The sequence below is a fragment of the Eschrichtius robustus genome, chromosome 6 (assembly GCF_028021215.1).
Source record: "Eschrichtius robustus isolate mEscRob2 chromosome 6, mEscRob2.pri, whole genome shotgun sequence".
Lineage (NCBI taxonomy): Eukaryota > Metazoa > Chordata > Mammalia > Artiodactyla > Eschrichtiidae > Eschrichtius > Eschrichtius robustus.
Genome location: NC_090829.1, coordinates 76,005,214 through 76,024,196, shown reverse-complemented (window position 1 = coordinate 76,024,196; position 18,983 = coordinate 76,005,214). Strand labels below are relative to the sequence as shown.

The 18,983-nt window shown below is 46.4% G+C and overlaps 1 protein-coding gene across 4 annotated transcripts in view; it reads right to left on the bottom strand.

Moving 5' to 3' along the window:
- The window catches only part of HEG1 (heart development protein with EGF like domains 1), an 83,457-nt gene that overhangs the window by 38,168 nt on the left and 26,306 nt on the right, over nucleotides 1-18,983 (bottom strand). For all 4 annotated transcript variants that reach the window (XM_068546583.1, XM_068546585.1, XM_068546586.1 and 1 more), the window contains exons 3-9: nucleotides 17,716-18,015; nucleotides 11,482-11,835; nucleotides 10,005-10,349; nucleotides 6,126-6,422; nucleotides 4,135-5,490; nucleotides 1,951-2,067; nucleotides 1,193-1,312 (exon numbers count right to left, since the gene is read on the bottom strand). In XM_068546583.1, coding sequence (XP_068402684.1) covers nucleotides 1,193-1,312; nucleotides 1,951-2,067; nucleotides 4,135-5,490; nucleotides 6,126-6,422; nucleotides 10,005-10,349; nucleotides 11,482-11,835; nucleotides 17,716-18,015 — 2,889 coding nt within the window. The remainder of the gene's footprint in view (nucleotides 1-1,192; nucleotides 1,313-1,950; nucleotides 2,068-4,134; nucleotides 5,491-6,125; nucleotides 6,423-10,004; nucleotides 10,350-11,481; nucleotides 11,836-17,715; nucleotides 18,016-18,983) is intronic.

Genomic DNA, 18,983 nt, shown 5'->3' with positions numbered 1-18,983 from the left:
TACCCACCAGCGCCCTATCCAGCTTAGATAACTCTATCTTCCTCACTTGTAATTTCTTCAAGTTCTTCATTGACCTCGGCACTCTAACACAGATTACACACCCTGTGTGCAAGAAAGCTCCCAGAACGAACACAGCACTGTGTGATGGAAGGACTGTGGGCTGCAAACCTGGCGTCTCACCAAGCGGTTGTACAAGCTGGGCCACTTAGTACTTTGTCAGGGCCTTAGTTTTCATTTGGGTTGTTCGCTTTTTAACCTGTAAAATGGAGATTATATCTAAAACCAACCATCTTCATAAAATCTATTAAATTCGGGATCAAAATGTGACAAATTGTATGATACAATTATGGCAGTAGCTTTGTAAAAACTGTATCTTGTCTGTGGACAAGAACATGAAGATTGCTTTGGGTTTTTTTTTAATTAATTTATTTATTTATTTATTTTTGGCTGAGTTGGGTCTTCGTTGCCGTGTGCAGGCTTCTCATTGCGGTGGCTTCTCTTGTTGCGGAGCACGGGCTCTAGGCACGCGGGCTTCAGTAGTTGTGGCTCACGGGCTCTAGAGCGCAGGCTAAGTAGTTGTGGCGCACGAGCTTAGTCACTCCATGGCCTGTGGGATCTTCCTGGCCCAGGGCTCGAACCTGTGTCCCCTGCACTGGCAGGTGGATTCTTAACCACTGCGCCACCAGGGAAGCCCGTGAAGATCGTTTTTAAAAATGAAAAGAATGTGTGAATGTGGTAGGATAATCAGGGTTGTATTCTCTTTTTTCTCTCCCTAAATTTTTTTTTTTTTACTCTTTGGTTAGAATATTCTTTTGATTTTTTTCCCCCTAACTGTAGGGTGGAATGGTTAAGCAAATAGTGTTATACACAGATGATGGCATATTTATGCAGTCATTACAAAGTTTGTATAATAGTCTCAATAACATGGAAAAATGTTTAAGGTATAAAGTTTGCACAAATACCGTATGACTTCAACTATATCAAAATATAATACACACTAGAAAAGACTGCAAGTAAGGTGCTACATCTCTGAGTGGTGGAATAATAGGCAGTGTCTTCCACTCCCTTCTATATTCCTTAAATTTATTCCTTGGGCAAATATTGATTTTGATTAGGGAGAAAATCAATAAATGTTATTTTGCAAAATACATTGTGGTGCAGAGAAAATTCCAAGATAGACAAACTCTCTTACCCAAATTGCATATCCCTTTTTCCAGCTGGTACCCCACTGGGCATCTGCAGGTGAAGGATCCCTGAGTATTGTTGCACATGGCCAGGGGTGGGCAGGGGTTTGAGAGGCATTCATTCACATCTGTGGAGAAGGGAACACAAGGTCACAGTGAATCTGCAGCAGGCAGCACAATCATAATCCAGTACAAGGGGCACTTCTAAGGGCCAAATGGCACTGGGCGTGATGGGGCCTGGAAACGAGTAGACACTACCCTTGTTCTCAAGGCGCTACCAGTCTGCTGAGGGTGGGGGGGGCAGCCATGAGTACAGCTAACGATAAATATAAGGCAGGATTTGAAAGTAAAGAGAAAGTAATGATTTTGATGGAAGGGAGAATTAAGGACTATTTCAAATAACATCTGGACTAAGACTGGAAGAATTTTAATCAGCAGATGTGGGTAGGGGGATTCTAGGCTGGGGCACCAGCACAGTGAAGGTCTGGAGCAGGAAAGTGTAGGGGTTTTCAGGGAGTGGTGGGTGGTCCAGCGTGGCAGGGATGGAGGGAGCCCGCATAAGGGAGCCAGATCGTGGAGGCTCTTCAATGTCATTGTCTGACAACGACGTTGCTCTGCAGACAACACATAAGCATGCTAATTCTCAAGTAAGCAGGGTATGAATTTTAAAATCTTACTCCCCTACCTTTTGGAGGAAAAGGGAGTTTACTGCCTATCTCAGTGTGATACTGTATTGTAGACCACTGCAGATGACTCTTCCTCTTACCCACGTTGCAGTCATCTCCTTGCCAGGAAGGTGAGCACACACACTGGTACCCACGGCTGGTGGGGTCCACAACGCATTTCCCATCATGAAGACAAGGGTTAGTGGCACAGCTGTTAACTGAAAACACATTTCAGATATAGAGCAGTTAATCACACAGGAAAGGTAAGGGCAGTGCTAGGTAAATATTTAATTCTCCCAGCTAATATTTGATTCTTGCTTATTTCTGTGTACTTGCCCTGAGAGGCCACACTATGAAACAGAATGGGTTCCCAGAGGTGCAGAAGAGATGTATTGGGACTGGATGCTGGCACTAGCTGTGTACATACACACGTGTTAGACAGTTGGATCCCTAAATGCAGGAGCTGGTTCAAATCCAAATACTGCTTACGAGTCCCTCGGCTCGGGAATGATGATTACATTGCCTTGGGATACTTAAATTCTACTTGAATCAATGCCAATTTAAAACACACGTTAAGGAGAAAATGATGCCTGATCAACCATCCTCCCTGCTCCAAGTTTTCTCTTTTCTAAAGGTCTCACACTGTAACCGGGCCTCCACACAACATGCAGTCATTCAGAACAATGCCTGCAGGTGAGCACTACGATACCCTCTCTTTATGCGGTGTGACCATGAGCCTGTCTAATTCATCCAGGCCCTGGCGATGCACAAGCTCCACTGAACTCTTGGACTCCCAGCTCCCAGGTGCAGTGACCACACTCTCTGTTTGGGTCTGTATAACTGGCCTTGTCATGCTACAGTTATACAATAACTGCCGAATAAAGGTTTCTGAAGCACATTTAGAAAAGCCAAAACTCATAACAGAAGGAGAAAAATCATCTCCAAGGAGAAAAGTCAGTGGTAGAATGAGAAAGAGAAGGCAGAAGTCAAGAGTTCTTACTCCAGAATAACCCTGAAGACAAATGGGCTAAACCTGAAGATGGTGTCCCTGCTCCTCATTGCTACTTCCTATCTACCTAAGATCACCTGCACGAGCATAGCACCTATATGTACAAACACTGCACCCATGGACTCTGTCACAAAACACACAGCAACAGCCAGTTACAATGTTCCTAATACTCACCTATAGTTATCACTGCAATGGCTATAATTGGCTTTAAGGGACACTTGTGAATTATGTTCTACCTGGTATTGGAATATATTTGGCATCTGGAAATGAAGCCTGTGAGTCCTGAAGCAGGGATCCCAAACTTGCCAGAAGAAGGAGCCAGCATCCATTTCCCAGCAATGCTCGGACCACTGGCACGAAGGGGGCACCAATGCATCAGGGCTCTGCGGGGCTGCGTGGGGTCCATGGCCCTCCAGCCACGAGCTGGATGATGGCTGCCTGGTTGGAACTCTGCTTCTAACTCCCTTCCCTTCTCCCCTCCTCCCTTCAGTCCCCATTTCACCCCTTCACCAACAGGAGTTTTCCTTTCCTGAGTCTGGACAAGCTAAATATCCAGCAAATTTTGACCCTGACATCAAAGGAGGTATCATCCTACTTCCTTCTACCTTTCCTTAAGTGATAAAGAATCACGTGGATGGCTTTATTTCCCTTGTCCCAGCAACTTCAACATGGATATAAAGATATATAAGCTCAAGGGCAATGTCACACAGTCACTATGGGAAAGGTTAGTTCATCATCCTCTCACTGAACACATCTCTCCACCCACATTTATCCACTGACATCATAATCTTAGGGAGACAAAGGAGCCTGGGCTCCCCTGGATCAAGAGAACTTTCCCCAGTGACTGGGGGGCTGGCTGACTAACTCAGAAGCTCGTGGCTCTGATCCAGGAGCAGGCACCCGCTCACTCTGTGTCTCAGACAGGCCACCTAAAGCTTCTCGACTCCAGTTTTCCACCCTTCAGTCCTGCTTCACTACCCCACTCTGGCCTTGCTAGAGTTAAAGGCATGCTTGAAAAGCTCTTGCAATTACGGGGCATTACAAGTTACAATGGCACTACAACTGATGTCACACATGGCCAACGGCATCCTCTCCTCTTTCTCCAGGAAGAATTCTGAAACTCAGGGGTGAGAAAACTGTCACCGTGACATTCTCTTCTGATTTAAGTGCTTCAACAGAAAGTATTTGAGATCACAAAGCAGACCCTGTCCTATGGCGGATACCAGCCACCCCGAGCCCCGTGCGGTCTCAGTGTGCTTGTGCGACTGTGTCCTACCTGAGGCTGGAGATGACGGGGCTGTGGACGACTGGGTGCTGCTCTGAGCAGTGAAGGTGGTCGATGTAGATGTCAACACCTTAGCTGTAGAAACAGGTGTGCTTTGGGGGGAAGGAGATGTTCTGAGGAAACGTGAAGCCAGGCTGTGCTCTTCTGTAGGGGCAAGCCCCGTGGTCCATTCTTCTGCTGACGTGGGCGCACTGGTCAGGGCGATCGATCCGGTGGCAGCATCTCTATTCACTGGGTTCCTTTCTGTGGTGACGGCACCTTCTGTTGAGATGCGTACCACTAGAATTTCAGGACTGGTTGGCGGGAGCCGTTTTCCAGCCACTGTCTGTACTGTCGTAGGACCACCCGTCAGAGATGCTGTGCTTGACGGGGGTTGGGGGCTGGGCGCGGGGGGATGAGAGGTCTGGAGAGTGGTAGCTACCAAAGCTGGAGACGTCTGGGCTAAGCTGGTGCTCGTGGCTGGAAGGGTTTGCTCAGCGGAGGACTCCGTTAAGGCCAGGGGCGAAGGGATCCCCAGAGTAGACCTCACTGTTACAGTTTCCGTGGCCTCCACGGGCAGAGTCTCCAGGCTCTGTGGCTTTGATTCCGTAACGATCTTCTCAAGATGTGGGCTGCTCTGGTTCTCAGGATCTGCTGTTTGACTGCTGGGGAGCGTTGCCATGGATGATGCCATTATCGACGTCCAAGCTGAAGTCACAGGAGTGTCCCTTGCCTTGGGCAGGACCAGGGTAGAAGATGAAGGTGGGAGGACTGTCTGTGAAACAGACGGCGAGACAGGGGCAGATGCTGTCAGGGATACTAGTGAGGGTGGTGGCGAGGAAGACGAAGGTGTGGGCACATCAGGGGCGGACTGCGGTGGGTGAGTGGAGGCCCTGGTCGATGGCAAGGATGACGAGAACCGGTAGGGCTGTGACACTGAGGGCTGGGGCAAGGGGGGCCCTGAGGAAGAAGACAACGATGTATCGCCAACGGATTCAGCAGCGGTGTCCAGAAGAACCAGAGTGGTCAGCATATTAACGGTGGGTGTGCGGGATGGAGGGCTGGCCGTGCGCAGAACTAGTGCCTCAGTGGAAGACTGAGCGTATTCCCCACCGTGGGATGAGACGTTGCTTCTCTCTGTCTGAGCCTGAGAAGGGGAAGAAGAGTCTGAATGCAAAGAGCCTGAGATCTTAACAGAAGAGGTGGAACTCTCCCTTACGTCCAAGGATGAGCTGTGGTCTGCAATGGACAGCAGTGCCCGTTCCCCTTTGGTGAAAGGAGCTGAAACGTAGGTGTGGTCTGTGTAGTCACTGGACGTCCCGTGTTCAGGGTGGGTGCCGCTCACTGCATCGTAGCTCATTCCAGTGACTGCAAAGGGAAAAACCAAAGTTAGGTCAAACTGAACAGACATCTGTGAACCTGCACTATGAGACAGACTTTCAGTGTCCCACCCTTGAACGCCTGGGGGTGACACACTTTCTCTGGATAGAGACAGTACGGGGAGGCAGGCAGGGTTTGAGTCCGCAGTGAGCGGACCTGCCCTCCTGTGAGGAGCAGAGCGTCAGCAGGGGAAATGGTAATAAAAGAGAAGCGGGGCCAGGGGCCGAAGAATAGGGAACAGGTCCAGATTCCTTCCACAGGCCTTTTTTGATGAAAGCAAATTAGTATCTGAAAAGCTCTTAAGACCCCAAATAGAACAATTGTTATGCCTAAATGGAAAAAGGAAAACCCTCCCAACTTTCCATTCTGTACAATGAGATATTTCTTTCCCAGGAGACTGGCCTAAGCCACAACATGGCCAGGTTTCTTTATTGCAAGCATCCTGGCAGACGGCACCGCAAATGCCTGGGGCAAGTGTTGGGGAGGTGGGAGAACCCGGAAAGTCCTCTTCACAGGGAGCCGGTAAGGCACTTTCTGGGTTGACAGCGAACTCAGTCACTCTAGGATCACAAGCAAATTGACAGATGAGCTGAGGGAATGTGGCAAGAGATCCTGCCCCTCACCTCCGTCACCTCCGAGGACTCGCGAGGCTGCCAGTGAATCCGAGACCGGGTGGGCATCCCAGGTCGCCGTCACGTTCCCCCGCTGAGTGGGGCGCTCCGCGTCTCTGGGCGTCGCTGCTGAGCGCTCCACATCCCCAGGAGTCGTGCTGCCTTTGGTGAGAGATCGCAGCGTGCGCTCTCCGACTCCAGTGAAAGTAGCCCAGGTGTGCGGGCTGTGAGCGCGGGCTCCAGGTGCCCCCTCAGAAGCCCCCTCCTCCACTTCCAAACTGACGGCCAGCTCAGGACTGTCTTCGGTGGCTGCGAGAGGGCCAAAAAGGGGAGGGCCGGTCACTCGGGGCGTAGAGCTGGGCTGTGTGAGCCAGACGCTTCCCTACGCTTTCTCAGTGTTTTTATTTGAAACTGACAAGGTGAAAACCCAAAATGTGTGTTGTTCTTGCAAAGGCACCCGTGACCGAAACCTCAGGAAGCAGTGCGGGGGTCAGCGTTGCTGTTCAGGTGGCTTGGATTTATGGGAAGGTTTATTACTTAGTGAACAGGATTGATACGGTATTTCTGCTTGGTGATAACATAATAAATAGCGTTTATGTCAGGGAAATTGGTGGTGGCAGCGGGAGAGGTGAACGGTGGGCAAAAGACTAACAACCTTGCTGGGGCTTTAGACCCGACAAGGCCTGGGAGGGAGGCCAGTATCACCTGGAAAGCTTTTACCTCCTGGTCGGACCAGCGATACACGACCGACACAGGGCCTGTCACTCTATAGTGTCTGTCATTCTATAGTGTAGTTCTTCACCCTAGCACATCAGTGAGAAATAGCATTGTGGTCGCAGGTTATGGGTGGGCTTGGTTTTTTTTTTTTTTTAATGTATATGTTTTATTTCCTTGGTAGGGATGGAACACGGACAGGTGACACATGAATAAGTATCCTTTTCCTCCTTTCTTGGGTATATGTTTTATACTATAAACTTAAAGAATCTTAGATTATTATATTAAATTATCAAATAAATCCTTCTTTTCAGAAATGATGGAAATGAGGTCCAATTCTTCTTGGCCTACATATCTGGATCTAATGAGACAAACAGGCTCTTTTCTGATTCTTATTCTTATTCCCAGACCAGTCTAGCCCTTGACACCCCATGGACCTACCTTGGTGGAAAATGGATACAAAGCTGAGTGTAGGTTCTCTTCATGATAGGTTTGCATTAACTGACAGACAGGAATGGGGACAGGGACACACAGTGACCTGGGGCAGCACTGAGAAAGCCAGGACCCAGTCACAGATGTGGCCTGACCCAGGCAGCAGGACTTAAGAGACCCACAGAAAGTCCACCAGGAGAGGCTGGAGAGTTGAGTGTACCCGAGCACAATTTCCCTGGCAAAGAGGACAGGGCTGGAACGGACAATGATGGTCGGGGCTCTGTTACACAAGACTTAGGCCAACAACCCTGTCAGGCTGACAGACTTAACACAGGGGAAAGTCATGCCCTGAAACAGAGGGGCTGCATCTGAATCCAGAAAAAGGAACGAACCAAGAACTCTGAAAACTGGATGGCAGAATCAGTCAGCTGTGGGCTATTCAGAGGAAAAGAGAGAAAGCATTATGTTAACCCAGAGTGAGGTGGTTTCAGGAACGAGGCTGTTCCTTATCTGGTGCTTTAGAACCGAACCCCAAGGTCCACTCACACTGAGATCGCATTTTCCACACCAATCAACTACGCCCTGACTGCAGAGCGCAGGGTACTGAAGAGACAGAAGAGGGAAAGGCTATGGGACATGAGCTCCTGGTCTGAGATGGCAAAAATTCTGAGCGCCACAGGGGTAGGGCGGAAAGGATTCCTTGTGTTTAGGAGACAGATAGTGTGTTTTCCATTCACAGACATAAAAGAACACAAATAGCCTCCACCCATACATGTGGTACTCTTTACGATAAAGCGTACGCTTTTCCACATCACATCAGTAGTGATAAATGTTAATTTTCCTCATCAATTAGGGTACTCATAGCGGGGGGGAAAAGAGCTGCTATTATGAATGGTGGAGAGGTAAGAATTTAAACCTATTATAAGCTTAAATGATAAGTTACTGCATTTTTGCTTTAGTCAGCATACAATTACATTGATAAGGCTGTTGAGAATTGTTTTTAAATATTTTCCAAAAACATTATTAAAAAGGAACATCAAAGGAAAAGTTTTCTCAAATTGATAGACTGGACTTCAACAAAATTAAAAAATTTGTGCTGCAGATGACAACATCAAGGAAGTGAAAAGACAACCCACAAAATGGGAGAAAATGCCTGCAAATCCTGTCTCTGATAAAGGACGAGTACCCAGAATATACAAAGAACTCTTACAGTGCAATTAAAGAAAGACAAATAACCCAACTTAAAAGCTGTCAAAAGATCTAAATAGGGGCTTCCCTGGTGGCGCAGTGGTTGAGAATCCGCCTGCCAATGCAGGGGACACGGGTTCGAGCCCTGGTCTGGGAAGATCCCACATGCCACGGAGCAGCTGAGCCCATGAGCCACAATTACTGAGCCTGCGCATCTGGAGCCTGTGCTCTGCAACAAGAGAGGCCGCGATAGTGAGAGGCCCGCGCACCACAATGAAGAGTGGCCCCCACTTGCCGCAACCAGAGAAAGCCCTCGCACAGAAACAAAGACCCAACACAGTCAAAAAAAAAAAAAAAAAAAAAAAAAAAAGATCTAAATAGACTTTTCCAAAGAAGATATACAAATGGTCAATGAGCACATGAAAAGATGCTCACCATCATTAGTCAGCTGGGAAAACTGCACACCAACACCACTTGAGACACCAGTTCACACCCACTAAGATGGCTAGAATCAAAAAAGCTGGACGATAACAAGTGGTGGTAAAGGTGTTAAGAAACTGGAACCCTCGTACTTTGCTGGTGGGAATATAAAACGGTGCAGTCACTCTGGAAAACAGTTTGGCAGTTCCTCAAAGGTCAGAAATAGAGCTACCATATAACCTGGCAATTCCAAGAGCACACAAAAACTTGTACCTGAATCTTCACAACAGTACTATTCATAACAGCCAGAAGGTGGGAACAACCCACCCATCCAATAACGGATAAAAGCATAAACAAAATGTGGTGCATCCATACGATGGAATAGTATTTGGCTATACAAACGAACGAAGCACTGACATGCTGCAATGTGGATGAACCTTGAAAACATGATGCTAAGTGAAAAATACAAAAGGTCACATATTGTATGATTCTATGTATAAGAAATGTCTAGAAGAGGCAAGTCCATAGAGACAAAAAGTAAATTAGTGGATGTCAGAGGCTGGGCATAGCAGAGAATGGGGAGAGACTGCTGATGAGCTCAGAGTTTTTTTTGGGTGATGAAAATGTTCTGGCATTAGATAGTGGTGATGGTTGCCCAACTTTGTGAATATACTAAAACCCACTGAACTGTACACTTTAAGTGGGTGAATTGTATAGAATGTGAATTATATCTCAATAAAGCTGTTTAAAAGGGGGTGAAAGGAGAATTTCTCTCGATGAAAGCCCAGACCTGGGGTGAACAACCACTCACAAGAAGGTGATACTTTCACCTTCCAGAAGCTGTGTGATTGCGGCAGGCATGGGGGTACGGCGGGGGGCGGGGGCGCTATACGGTGTGGAAGGACACGGCAGAGAAGTCCCCGAGCTGTGCGTGGGAGGGGCACGTGCCAACAGCAGCATCTTGGAGACGGAACAGAAAAACTGGGGGATATACAGGGATATCGGTATCAACCAGCTAGAAGGATGGCCCGGGAATAATGAGGGGCCCACGGAGCTATTTCATTAATGCGGCAGAAGATCGCAGCCCAGGCACCCCTCCACCGTCCGCGGGGTGCGGTTCCGTGAACGGAGACTCACTGGAGCGCTCCCCGCGTGGTGCCGAGGAGCCCAGGCTTTCTGAGGATGAAGACAAGGAGTCGGTGGCCGGTTCAGAGTAGTTCCTCTCACCAGGCGCTGGGTCACTTCCTTGAGACTGTGGGGCGGAGGCTGAAAACCGGGTCAAATCCGAAGCGTTCACAACCTCAGGATGGGAAGTGGAGCTTCCGGTCGCATCTGCGAACGGCTCGCTGTCGGTCAAGAACCAGCGAGCAGTGCTCTCTCCACCTCTTGCCGGCGGGACTGACCGAGACACAGTCGCTGTCTGAGACACGGGGCTGCCACTCCCCGCACCAGAGCTGCTGGCGAGTTGGTGTCCTCTGGAGGCTGAAAGGTGTCAGAGAGAAAAGGCCATCACATGGATGCAGGAGGGATCCCTCCACAACCGAGACGCAAGTCTTCCCTAGGAGAAGGTGCCCTTTGCAAGGACCTTGTATAGTATTTACTATACGTGCAACCTGATGTGCATTTTCAGGTTCTAAATAATTATTTCAAAACTCTTCAGTGTCAGTAAGAGATCAATACTAAAAATAAAAATTGGTGAAGACGGGAGCTTTTAAACAGTATGTGCAAAGCAGAGTAACTTATAGGCCTGACTGTTTTATTCTCTTTCCCCAAAAACATGGGGTGGTATGAGCCAGTGAGTATGCTGTTATGTCCATGAAATACAATGTGCCCAAATATTGTGCTTAGAGCATTTTTCTAAGACAGTTCTATTATTGATAAAACTAATTTTGGGGACTTCCCTCGTGGTCCAGCAGTTAAGACTCCATGCTCCCAGTGCAGGGGGCCTGGGTTCCATCCCTGGTCAGGGAACTAGATCCCGCATGCCGCAACTAAAAAGATCCCGCACACCACAACGAAGATCTCACATGCTGCAACTAAGACCCGGTGCAGCCAAATAAATAAATAGATTTAAAAAAAAAAAAAAAGATTATTCTAATTTTGAAGTAGAGCAAACAAAAAATCAACTCTAGGCAGTACACTAAAACCATGAATTTAGGGAGTATGTTTATATCTGCACATTTTCTTTGTAAAGATGATCTGTACATAAGATAACTGAAGCTAGCTTTAAAGAACAGGCCAGCTCTCAGTTTGAAGATATGCTGCAGAGTGACAAGATGCACCAGCAGTGGGAGCTCAAGGCGGGGGTCTCAACTCTGTGGTGAGTGAGCTAAAGACCACGCACTCACTACTTAAACCCGCTGAACCTCAGTTTCCTCATCTACAAGAACGCGGGAGGAATGACGCCTGTTTGACTAATTTCACAACATTGTCATGAGGATGAAAATCAAAATGAGATAATGTGGTATACCAGATAAAGGAGATGGTGTTATTCAAGAACACTGTGGTTTTTTTTTTTTTTTTAAAGGTTGCAAATGGTCTTAAAGTGATTCCTTGAGAAAATGCAACAATTTTAAAATGTCCATAATAAATCAAATAAAGATCGAAGACTTACTTGGGGAATCATTTTGCCAAAACTCCCCTGAGACCTTGGAAGACGTAAGGCCAACTCCATTTTCCATGGATGGCTTAGTGAGTTCCCCATCCCCTGGGCTCCTGATTACTCCACTGTTTCTTCTCCACCCTGCTTCAGAGGGTGAAGAATGGACTGATGCTGAAGTTGTGGTCATTTCAGAGTCCTCAGGGAAACGATCTGTCTCATTTAGAGGTCCTGGACTGATGGCTAAAGACTGGAGCATCCTTGGGATACCGTCGGGGAACATGGTAGCAACATGGACACTCTTTGTCCCACTGACCGAGGGGCTGTGGACAGCAGTGGAGTTGTTTAAATCCTCCGTACCTCCAGAAGCTAAAATGGAAGAAAATATGCTTCAAGATTAGTTGGGGTGTATCTGGATACAAATGATGTTAATTACATTTCGGTAGATGAATATAGATAAGGTGGATCTAATAGATAAACACACATAACACACTCGTCCGCCCTCTCCTCACAGAGCTAAGTGGAGAAGCATGAGGTCCTTCACCGAGCACAATAAAAGCTTCAGATCAAGCTAAGAGGAAGACAGGAGAAAGCCTCTAGACATGATTTGCATTTGTCTTTACAGAGGAAGCTAAAAACTTCTGCTCTTGAATCCCACTTTATTACTTATACAGGACAGACCATTGTAACAAGGTGCAGGATTTGTTTTCTTTTGTTTTAGCAGTGTAACCCTTTTGTTCAAATGCTATTATAGATTAAAACCCACACACGTGGGCTTCCCTGGTCACGCAGTGGTTGAGAATCCACCTGCCAATGCAGGGGACACGGGTTCGAGCCCTGGTCCGGGAAGATCCCACATGCTGCGGAGCAACTAAGCCCAGGTGCCACAACCACTGAGCCTGCACTCTAGAGGCCACAAGCCACAACTACTGAGCCCGCGTGCCACAACTACTAAGTCCATGCGCCTAGAGCCCGTGCTCCGCAACAAGAGAAGCCACTGCAATGAGAAGCCTGCGCACCGCAACGAAGAGTAGCCCCGGCTCGTTGCAACTAGAGAAAGCCCACAGCAAGAAGACCCAATGCAGCCAAACATAAATAAATAAAATAAATTTTTTAAAAAACCCAAACATAAAAATGAATCAAAGTGGGTGCCTTGCTAGGGCCCAGTCACCACTGAGGAGGCCTAGGGGTCTGCAGACAACAGTCAGAACAATGCTGGCCTAGAATAGTAATTCCCAGCCTTGCCACCATCAAGTGTTCTTTATTATTCCCCACCTCATGGCCATAGTAAACCTTATGTTTTGAAAGACTATTAACCGAGCTGCATTTATTAAGTAACAGAGCTTCTAATCAGCAGGAGATACTGATTGTTACCCCACTGATTTGATTTAATTCCATCCAAAAGCAACAGGCTCCATTACTATAGTTAGCTCATTAGGCTTGGGAGACCAGCTCTCGAGCTCACATATTACTCCAGGAGGTCAGGGACTCCAGGTTGAGACAGCTTTTCTGACGAAATGGATGGCAGACACTGGATCAATTGTCAAGAACCTCAAGAACTGAATTATACACCACTGGTCAAAATGTGCAGTGTGCTCTGCAGAAGTACTGTGGCTTGCTGGTGGCTCCCTTCCACAAAGAACTTTCCAAAGGATACCCTGAGAAATGACCTCCAGAAGGGCACACTGAAATCTTCATTCCAAACAGGAATAAACTGCAGGAAAGCTTGGTGAGTGGGCAAGATCCAAAGGTAAGAAGGAAAAGTGCTTTTTTTTCTTTTTAAGCCAAAATTTTTAAAAAGTACTCTCTACACTTATATAATGAAAGGTTTCAAATTGTTAATTATGACTCAGGAAAGTAAAAAAGAAAGTTCTCATTATAAACGGTTCCCTGAAGATGAGTCCAATGTGCAGTCATGACCAAAAGCACAAATAAATATCAAATATACACATATAGGGAGAGCACAGGAAACAGAAAGGTTCTTTTCACCTTTGTACAAAACCATAGAACCAGGTGTACCTAGAACATAGGCCGCAGGTCTGGTCACTGGACCTCCATGGAGACAAGGAAGATGCAGGCAATCCATGAAACTAGTAATTAAAACACGGGAACATAAAGACCTGGACACAAAAATAGTTTCATCCTATAGCCACACCTACTTAAAAACAAAAACAAATGGACCTGGGGTTTTTGAGCACAAGCCACACATTCTCCTTGCTTGACCCTGCGATAAACCTTTCTCTGCTCCAAACAAACAAACAAACAAAAAAGGTTCAGTATAAAAAAAGGAAAGCACAACACAGACATGCCCCAAATCCTCACTTGCCCGCTTAGCTTCTCAGGCCTAACTTCATCAGAGCCACCATCTATATCCGCCAATGACAGCCTCGTCAGATTGCTGAGTGCTCTTTCAAAACACTTTTATGCCCAGTAAACTGCATTATTTCATCAAGTCAATGCACAGTGAGGTTTTATTGGACTCGGCATGAACACCTGTCCAGCAGAGCAATGGCCTCAGAAATACAATTGTAAAAGTCACAACTGCTGGAAGTCACAAAAGGAAAATGGCTAGGTTTTCCCTGACCCTGAGGGCTCTGTGGAACACTGCTTCACCATCTCACTATCATCAGCATCAAAAGCTCTGCCTTTTACTAACCAATTACGATGTGCCACTACTTCATGTACACCTCCATATATTGTGCTAAGTAAGTACTTTATATCTATAATCTTGTTCAATCCTCACAGTAAAGCTAGGAAGCAGTGTGGATACTTCTGTAGAGCTGGTGCTTCTTAATAAAAAGAGAAAATGCTTGCTCAAACTAACCTACAGTCACCACTTATGTTACTAAATGAGCGCCTGCTAAATACATCTAGGGTGAAATGTACCATGTTTCTAATCAGCAGACCAGCACTACTGATTATTTAATAATTGCCTTTCCTTGCTCATTTTCTACCCTTGAAGCAGCCATTCAAAAATGGGAAGACCATCCATTTGGGAGCAGAAAAAAAGTAAATTCCCTAATCTTTATAATAGGAGGTGAAAAGAACGCCTGCTCCTCTGAGAAAACTATATGGGTCACTTTCCCATCACAACACAACATACTGGAGCCTCAGGCATACATCACAGTGCTCACCCTTGGCTTGGCTGCTATCCAGAACTTGCCAAAAATCTGGCAGGAGCGGCTGATATTTGGGAAAGATATGCTAAGTCTACAACCTTCTGAGTTATTTATATCCGCTTCCTTTACAAAGTGAAATCACCACGAAGCAATTTACCTGGACCACATTAGCTCAGCTACCCATAGAAACACTTCCATAAGTTGAGATCCATTATTACACCCTCAGCTCCTATTGAGACTCGACAGAAAATATCACCTTTGAAAGAACATCAGCACAGTTTCCACAAAACAGCAATTGAAGGCATTTTCTGTTATGAGCCTCAACATTCCTTATATAAATATTCCTCCTAGAATGTACTGCCCCCCAAAACACTGAAGCCTATGGATGAAATTGTATACTCACTTTATCTGACAATAATATCATGCCTCACCTGGTTTCCCTTTGTGCCCTGGCTTCCAGGAAGCTCAGTACTAAATTCAGTGCTCAATTGTAGCCATTTTCACATAATTCAACATACACATATCTCTTTTTGCCTTTAAAAGAGAACTTTTTTCCCTGTTAGTTGCTTTGCTTACTTTTCCCCCTAATTATCAAATAGTACATGGTCATTATAGAAAATATAAAAAGTACAGAAGGAAAAAAAGCAACAAAAGATCTAAAGCAGCAAGCAAAATAATTTCAAACAGCTTCCGATCTCTTTTTTTAAAATCTGAGTTAGCTGTCTGGGCTTTTACCTGCTTTAACACATACATTTATTAGCATGCAATTTATTTTTGGAAGCAGGTAACCCCTGACTACCTGAGCCTCAGAAGAGGTTGTGCTGTGTGTATGTTTCTATGTAGCAGAATGAGAAGTGAAAGGAGTCACCAAATACAAAGGCTGATGTGTCTGGAATAACAGATGCTGGAACTAGAAAGGATCTTTAGGATCAACTGGTCTAATCCCTTCATGTTTCAAATAAGGACTCCCATCCTCCCCAGGCCAGGCTCCTGGCTGGAATCCTAGCGCTCACCTAGTGAGAAGCATCACTCATCTGACTGGTCCAAGTGCCAGGACTTTCACTGGGTCACGTTTACTAGTGGACAGAGCAGCCAAGTGTCACAAAGCACATGCCCCTACCCCACTCCCTCTTGGCTTCGATTCCCTACAGAGAGGCCAGTTGGGCTGGGTGACTCCCGGTCTGCCTCGGGCAAGTCCTGCTGGCTTTCTCAGCACTCTTGCCTGCATGCCTAGCGCTCCTAGATCCTGTGCTCAGAAAATCTAAATCTCAAGATTTGGATTTTAGGGGAGGTAGGAGGTACACCAGAGCTCTGGTTAACAGGGTAGAAGGTACCGGCCCAGCATTAAAAGTAAAGCAGAGCTTCGTTTCCCATGTGGCTTCGGATCCTCGTTCATGTCCCCTCTGCATCCCTGCAGGGAGGAGAGCAGGGGCTGTCAGGCTAGATCCAGACAGTCCTGGATGCCTGGTTATCCCCTCATTTAACAGCACACAAAGCGCCCTCCAGTATCTAAGAGGGAGGTGGGACCCTACCTAGCACAGGACATCCAGTTCACTAAGAAGAAATAGAAATGCTCAGTGAAACTCAAGGAAGAGGAACGATATGGTAGAACTCTTCAAAAATTAAAAGTATAAGGTTCTAAAAGAATGAATGCTCAAGGAATTGGAGGGCTAATTATTTTTTTAATGTTAAAAAGTATAGGTGACTACAGAGTCAAGGCCAGTAGTTGGAAACGTAGGCTGATTTTCAAATATACCACAGTATATATACCACAGGAGTGGGTTGAATTTAAAGTATAAATATTAAATGACCCTGACCAGAATCAAGTTTAGCTTCCTAGAAAATGTTTCCTTTCCACCATTTCATAAAGCTGGTTGTAAACCACTGAACCACAGAACTTTGAAGCTGGAAAGGATCGTAGCTTTTATCCTATCTAACCAATGTTTAATAATCTTAAAAACCAATCTCCTAAAAATATGAATCATAAATTATATATATACCCAGTCAGCAGGAAACTGTATACAGAGTATATGGAAGGGGAATGGGCTGCTTTAAATAGGCATTCCAGAAAGGACCTCTGGGTTCTGTTTTTGCTTTGATGACATAAACCTGAACCCCTAGTCTTGTAAAGTACTTCTAAAAACCTCTGACCTATGAAAATTTTGAAATGGCAATTTCTGAAGCCACCTATTTCCCAAGAATATTTCCAACCCTCTCTGTCCTGCTCCCCATGGCATGGAGATGAAAACACAAGAAGCACGCACAGGCTCGGTATAAAACCTCGGAAAAGAGAAACAGTGGGCAGAGTTTCCAACACTGGCCTGTGGCTGGATGACCCCTGTCATATTTGGGTACATGTTCATCCCCTTACTCATCAACTGTACCTCATTGTGGGGCAGAGGAACCTAAGAGAAGTAATAAACACAATCTGTGTCTTCAAGCGGATTACAGTCTATCTGGGTAGAAGGCATCAGACAAGCTGGTGTGACAAGGTACATGGCACAGAGGCTCAGAGGGTTGACAAAAGGCTCAGTGGAGATGGAAGGCCTGCGCAGAGACGTAACTGATGATTAGGGGTTGGAACGCAGAGAGGCCAGTGCTCCACTGCTGCAGTCTTGCAAACACCTGCCTGTATAGTTTTTTTGAACTGATGAGACAGAAAAATGTCTATCTATGTTATCTTTGCCATTGAAAGAAACATTTTTGCAATAATGAAGAAATACAAATATAACTCCTCATCAAATGAAACAATGTTCACCATTTCATTCACCCCAGAACGTGGCCCCTTGTGCAAGACCACACACCAGCCGCACTCAGTCTTTGTTATGTGTGTATGTGTGTATGTGTGGGGAGACGGGAAAAGCAGGGGTTGGTGGACGGAAAAGCCTAGAGCAGCCACCAGACCAACTATTATTTTCCTCCTTATACAGTTAAAGAAAATACATTTTAAACATGAACTTCAACACTGAGATAAATTGGGCAGGTTGTACTTTGAACCAACACTTTGCACTGGTGCTTAAAGTCCTTTCCCCTTGGCCCCTGTGATGAGCGGTAACTAGCTGGCGATCCGGGGCCATTTATTTCTATTCCGAATGACTTCAGAGGGTGCAGCTGGGATAGCAGTACTCACATGCGGACTGGTCTGAGGGAGGGAAGTAAGCCGGTGTCCTGGAAAGAGGCAGCCAGGAGAGCTCTGGTCCTGAGGAATTTCTCTGCCTGGGGAGTGTGGTCTCTTCTCCCCGCTCCACAGCAGGAAGAGAAGACTGGGTCAAAACTGAAGTGGCAGCCACTTGGGTGTGCACAGTCACTTCTTCAGGGAGCCCCTGCCCCCTTGCCGGGGAACCCCAGGATGTTCCGCTTTCCATGTGAGGAGGGGCGGTTCTTCCTTCTGACCCAGAACTGCTGGACGACGGGTGATGCTTTCCCAAGGCTGAAAGCAGACAGCAACAATTAAAATTCCACCAGCAGACTTCCAAATGTCTGAACAATCTTTGAGTGGGCTCACCTCTGACCTCTATAAAATAGACACGAGAAGAAATTAGGAGCCATTGTTCATTCTATGAAAAATCACCTCCTGAAGGAGAGACCACAAACCAAGACAAAGACTGTTTTCAGAGCTCACAAACAAAGATTCTGCATTTTGTGGTAAAATTATCAGCAAAGGGGCACAATGAAGCTAAGTATCAGAGGATAAAGAACCAGAGGTCGGCTTCTGATCATCATGACTCATCACTCACATTCCACAAAGTTGGTCCCAGAATTTACCTGAATTTAACATAAACAAAATTTCCACTATCTGGATGACCAACAAACCCAGGCCGCATCACGTGCAGTTTCTAAGCTCTATATCCATCATTCACGAATGGAACTTAAAATACTGTCCTATGTACTCTTTATAGAACTGAGTCCCCCAACAAGACCTCCCATCACTAGGGTGTGAAACCATGGGGTTATCTTTGATGGCTTCAGCCTCTACTTTTAGGCCATCACATCACCAAGCTGTATCGATTTTGTCAAGTCTTTACCAATCCCTTCCTCTCCATCCCTGAGGCCAGTAGGCCACATGTTAGCACCTGGTATCTGGATTTCTGTGTCTGCCTGGGTGGTCCCCTGGACTCCAGGTTCCTTCTGCCCCATCTCTCACCCCAGACATCTTACACCCACGTGCCAAGTGAACCCTGCCCAAATTCACTTTAATCATGTCACTGCCTGTTCAAAAACCTCCAGTGACTTTTCCCACCACACTGAATCAAAACTGCTTGGTTTTCAAAGTCTTCAGTAATTGTGCCTAACCCCACCCACATGACTGTCCTACCTGCTGCTCCTCTCCTCTGTGTGTGACTTATGTCTGCTCCGAGGGAGGCTGCTGGCCTTGCCACCCACGAAGGGGCCACACTT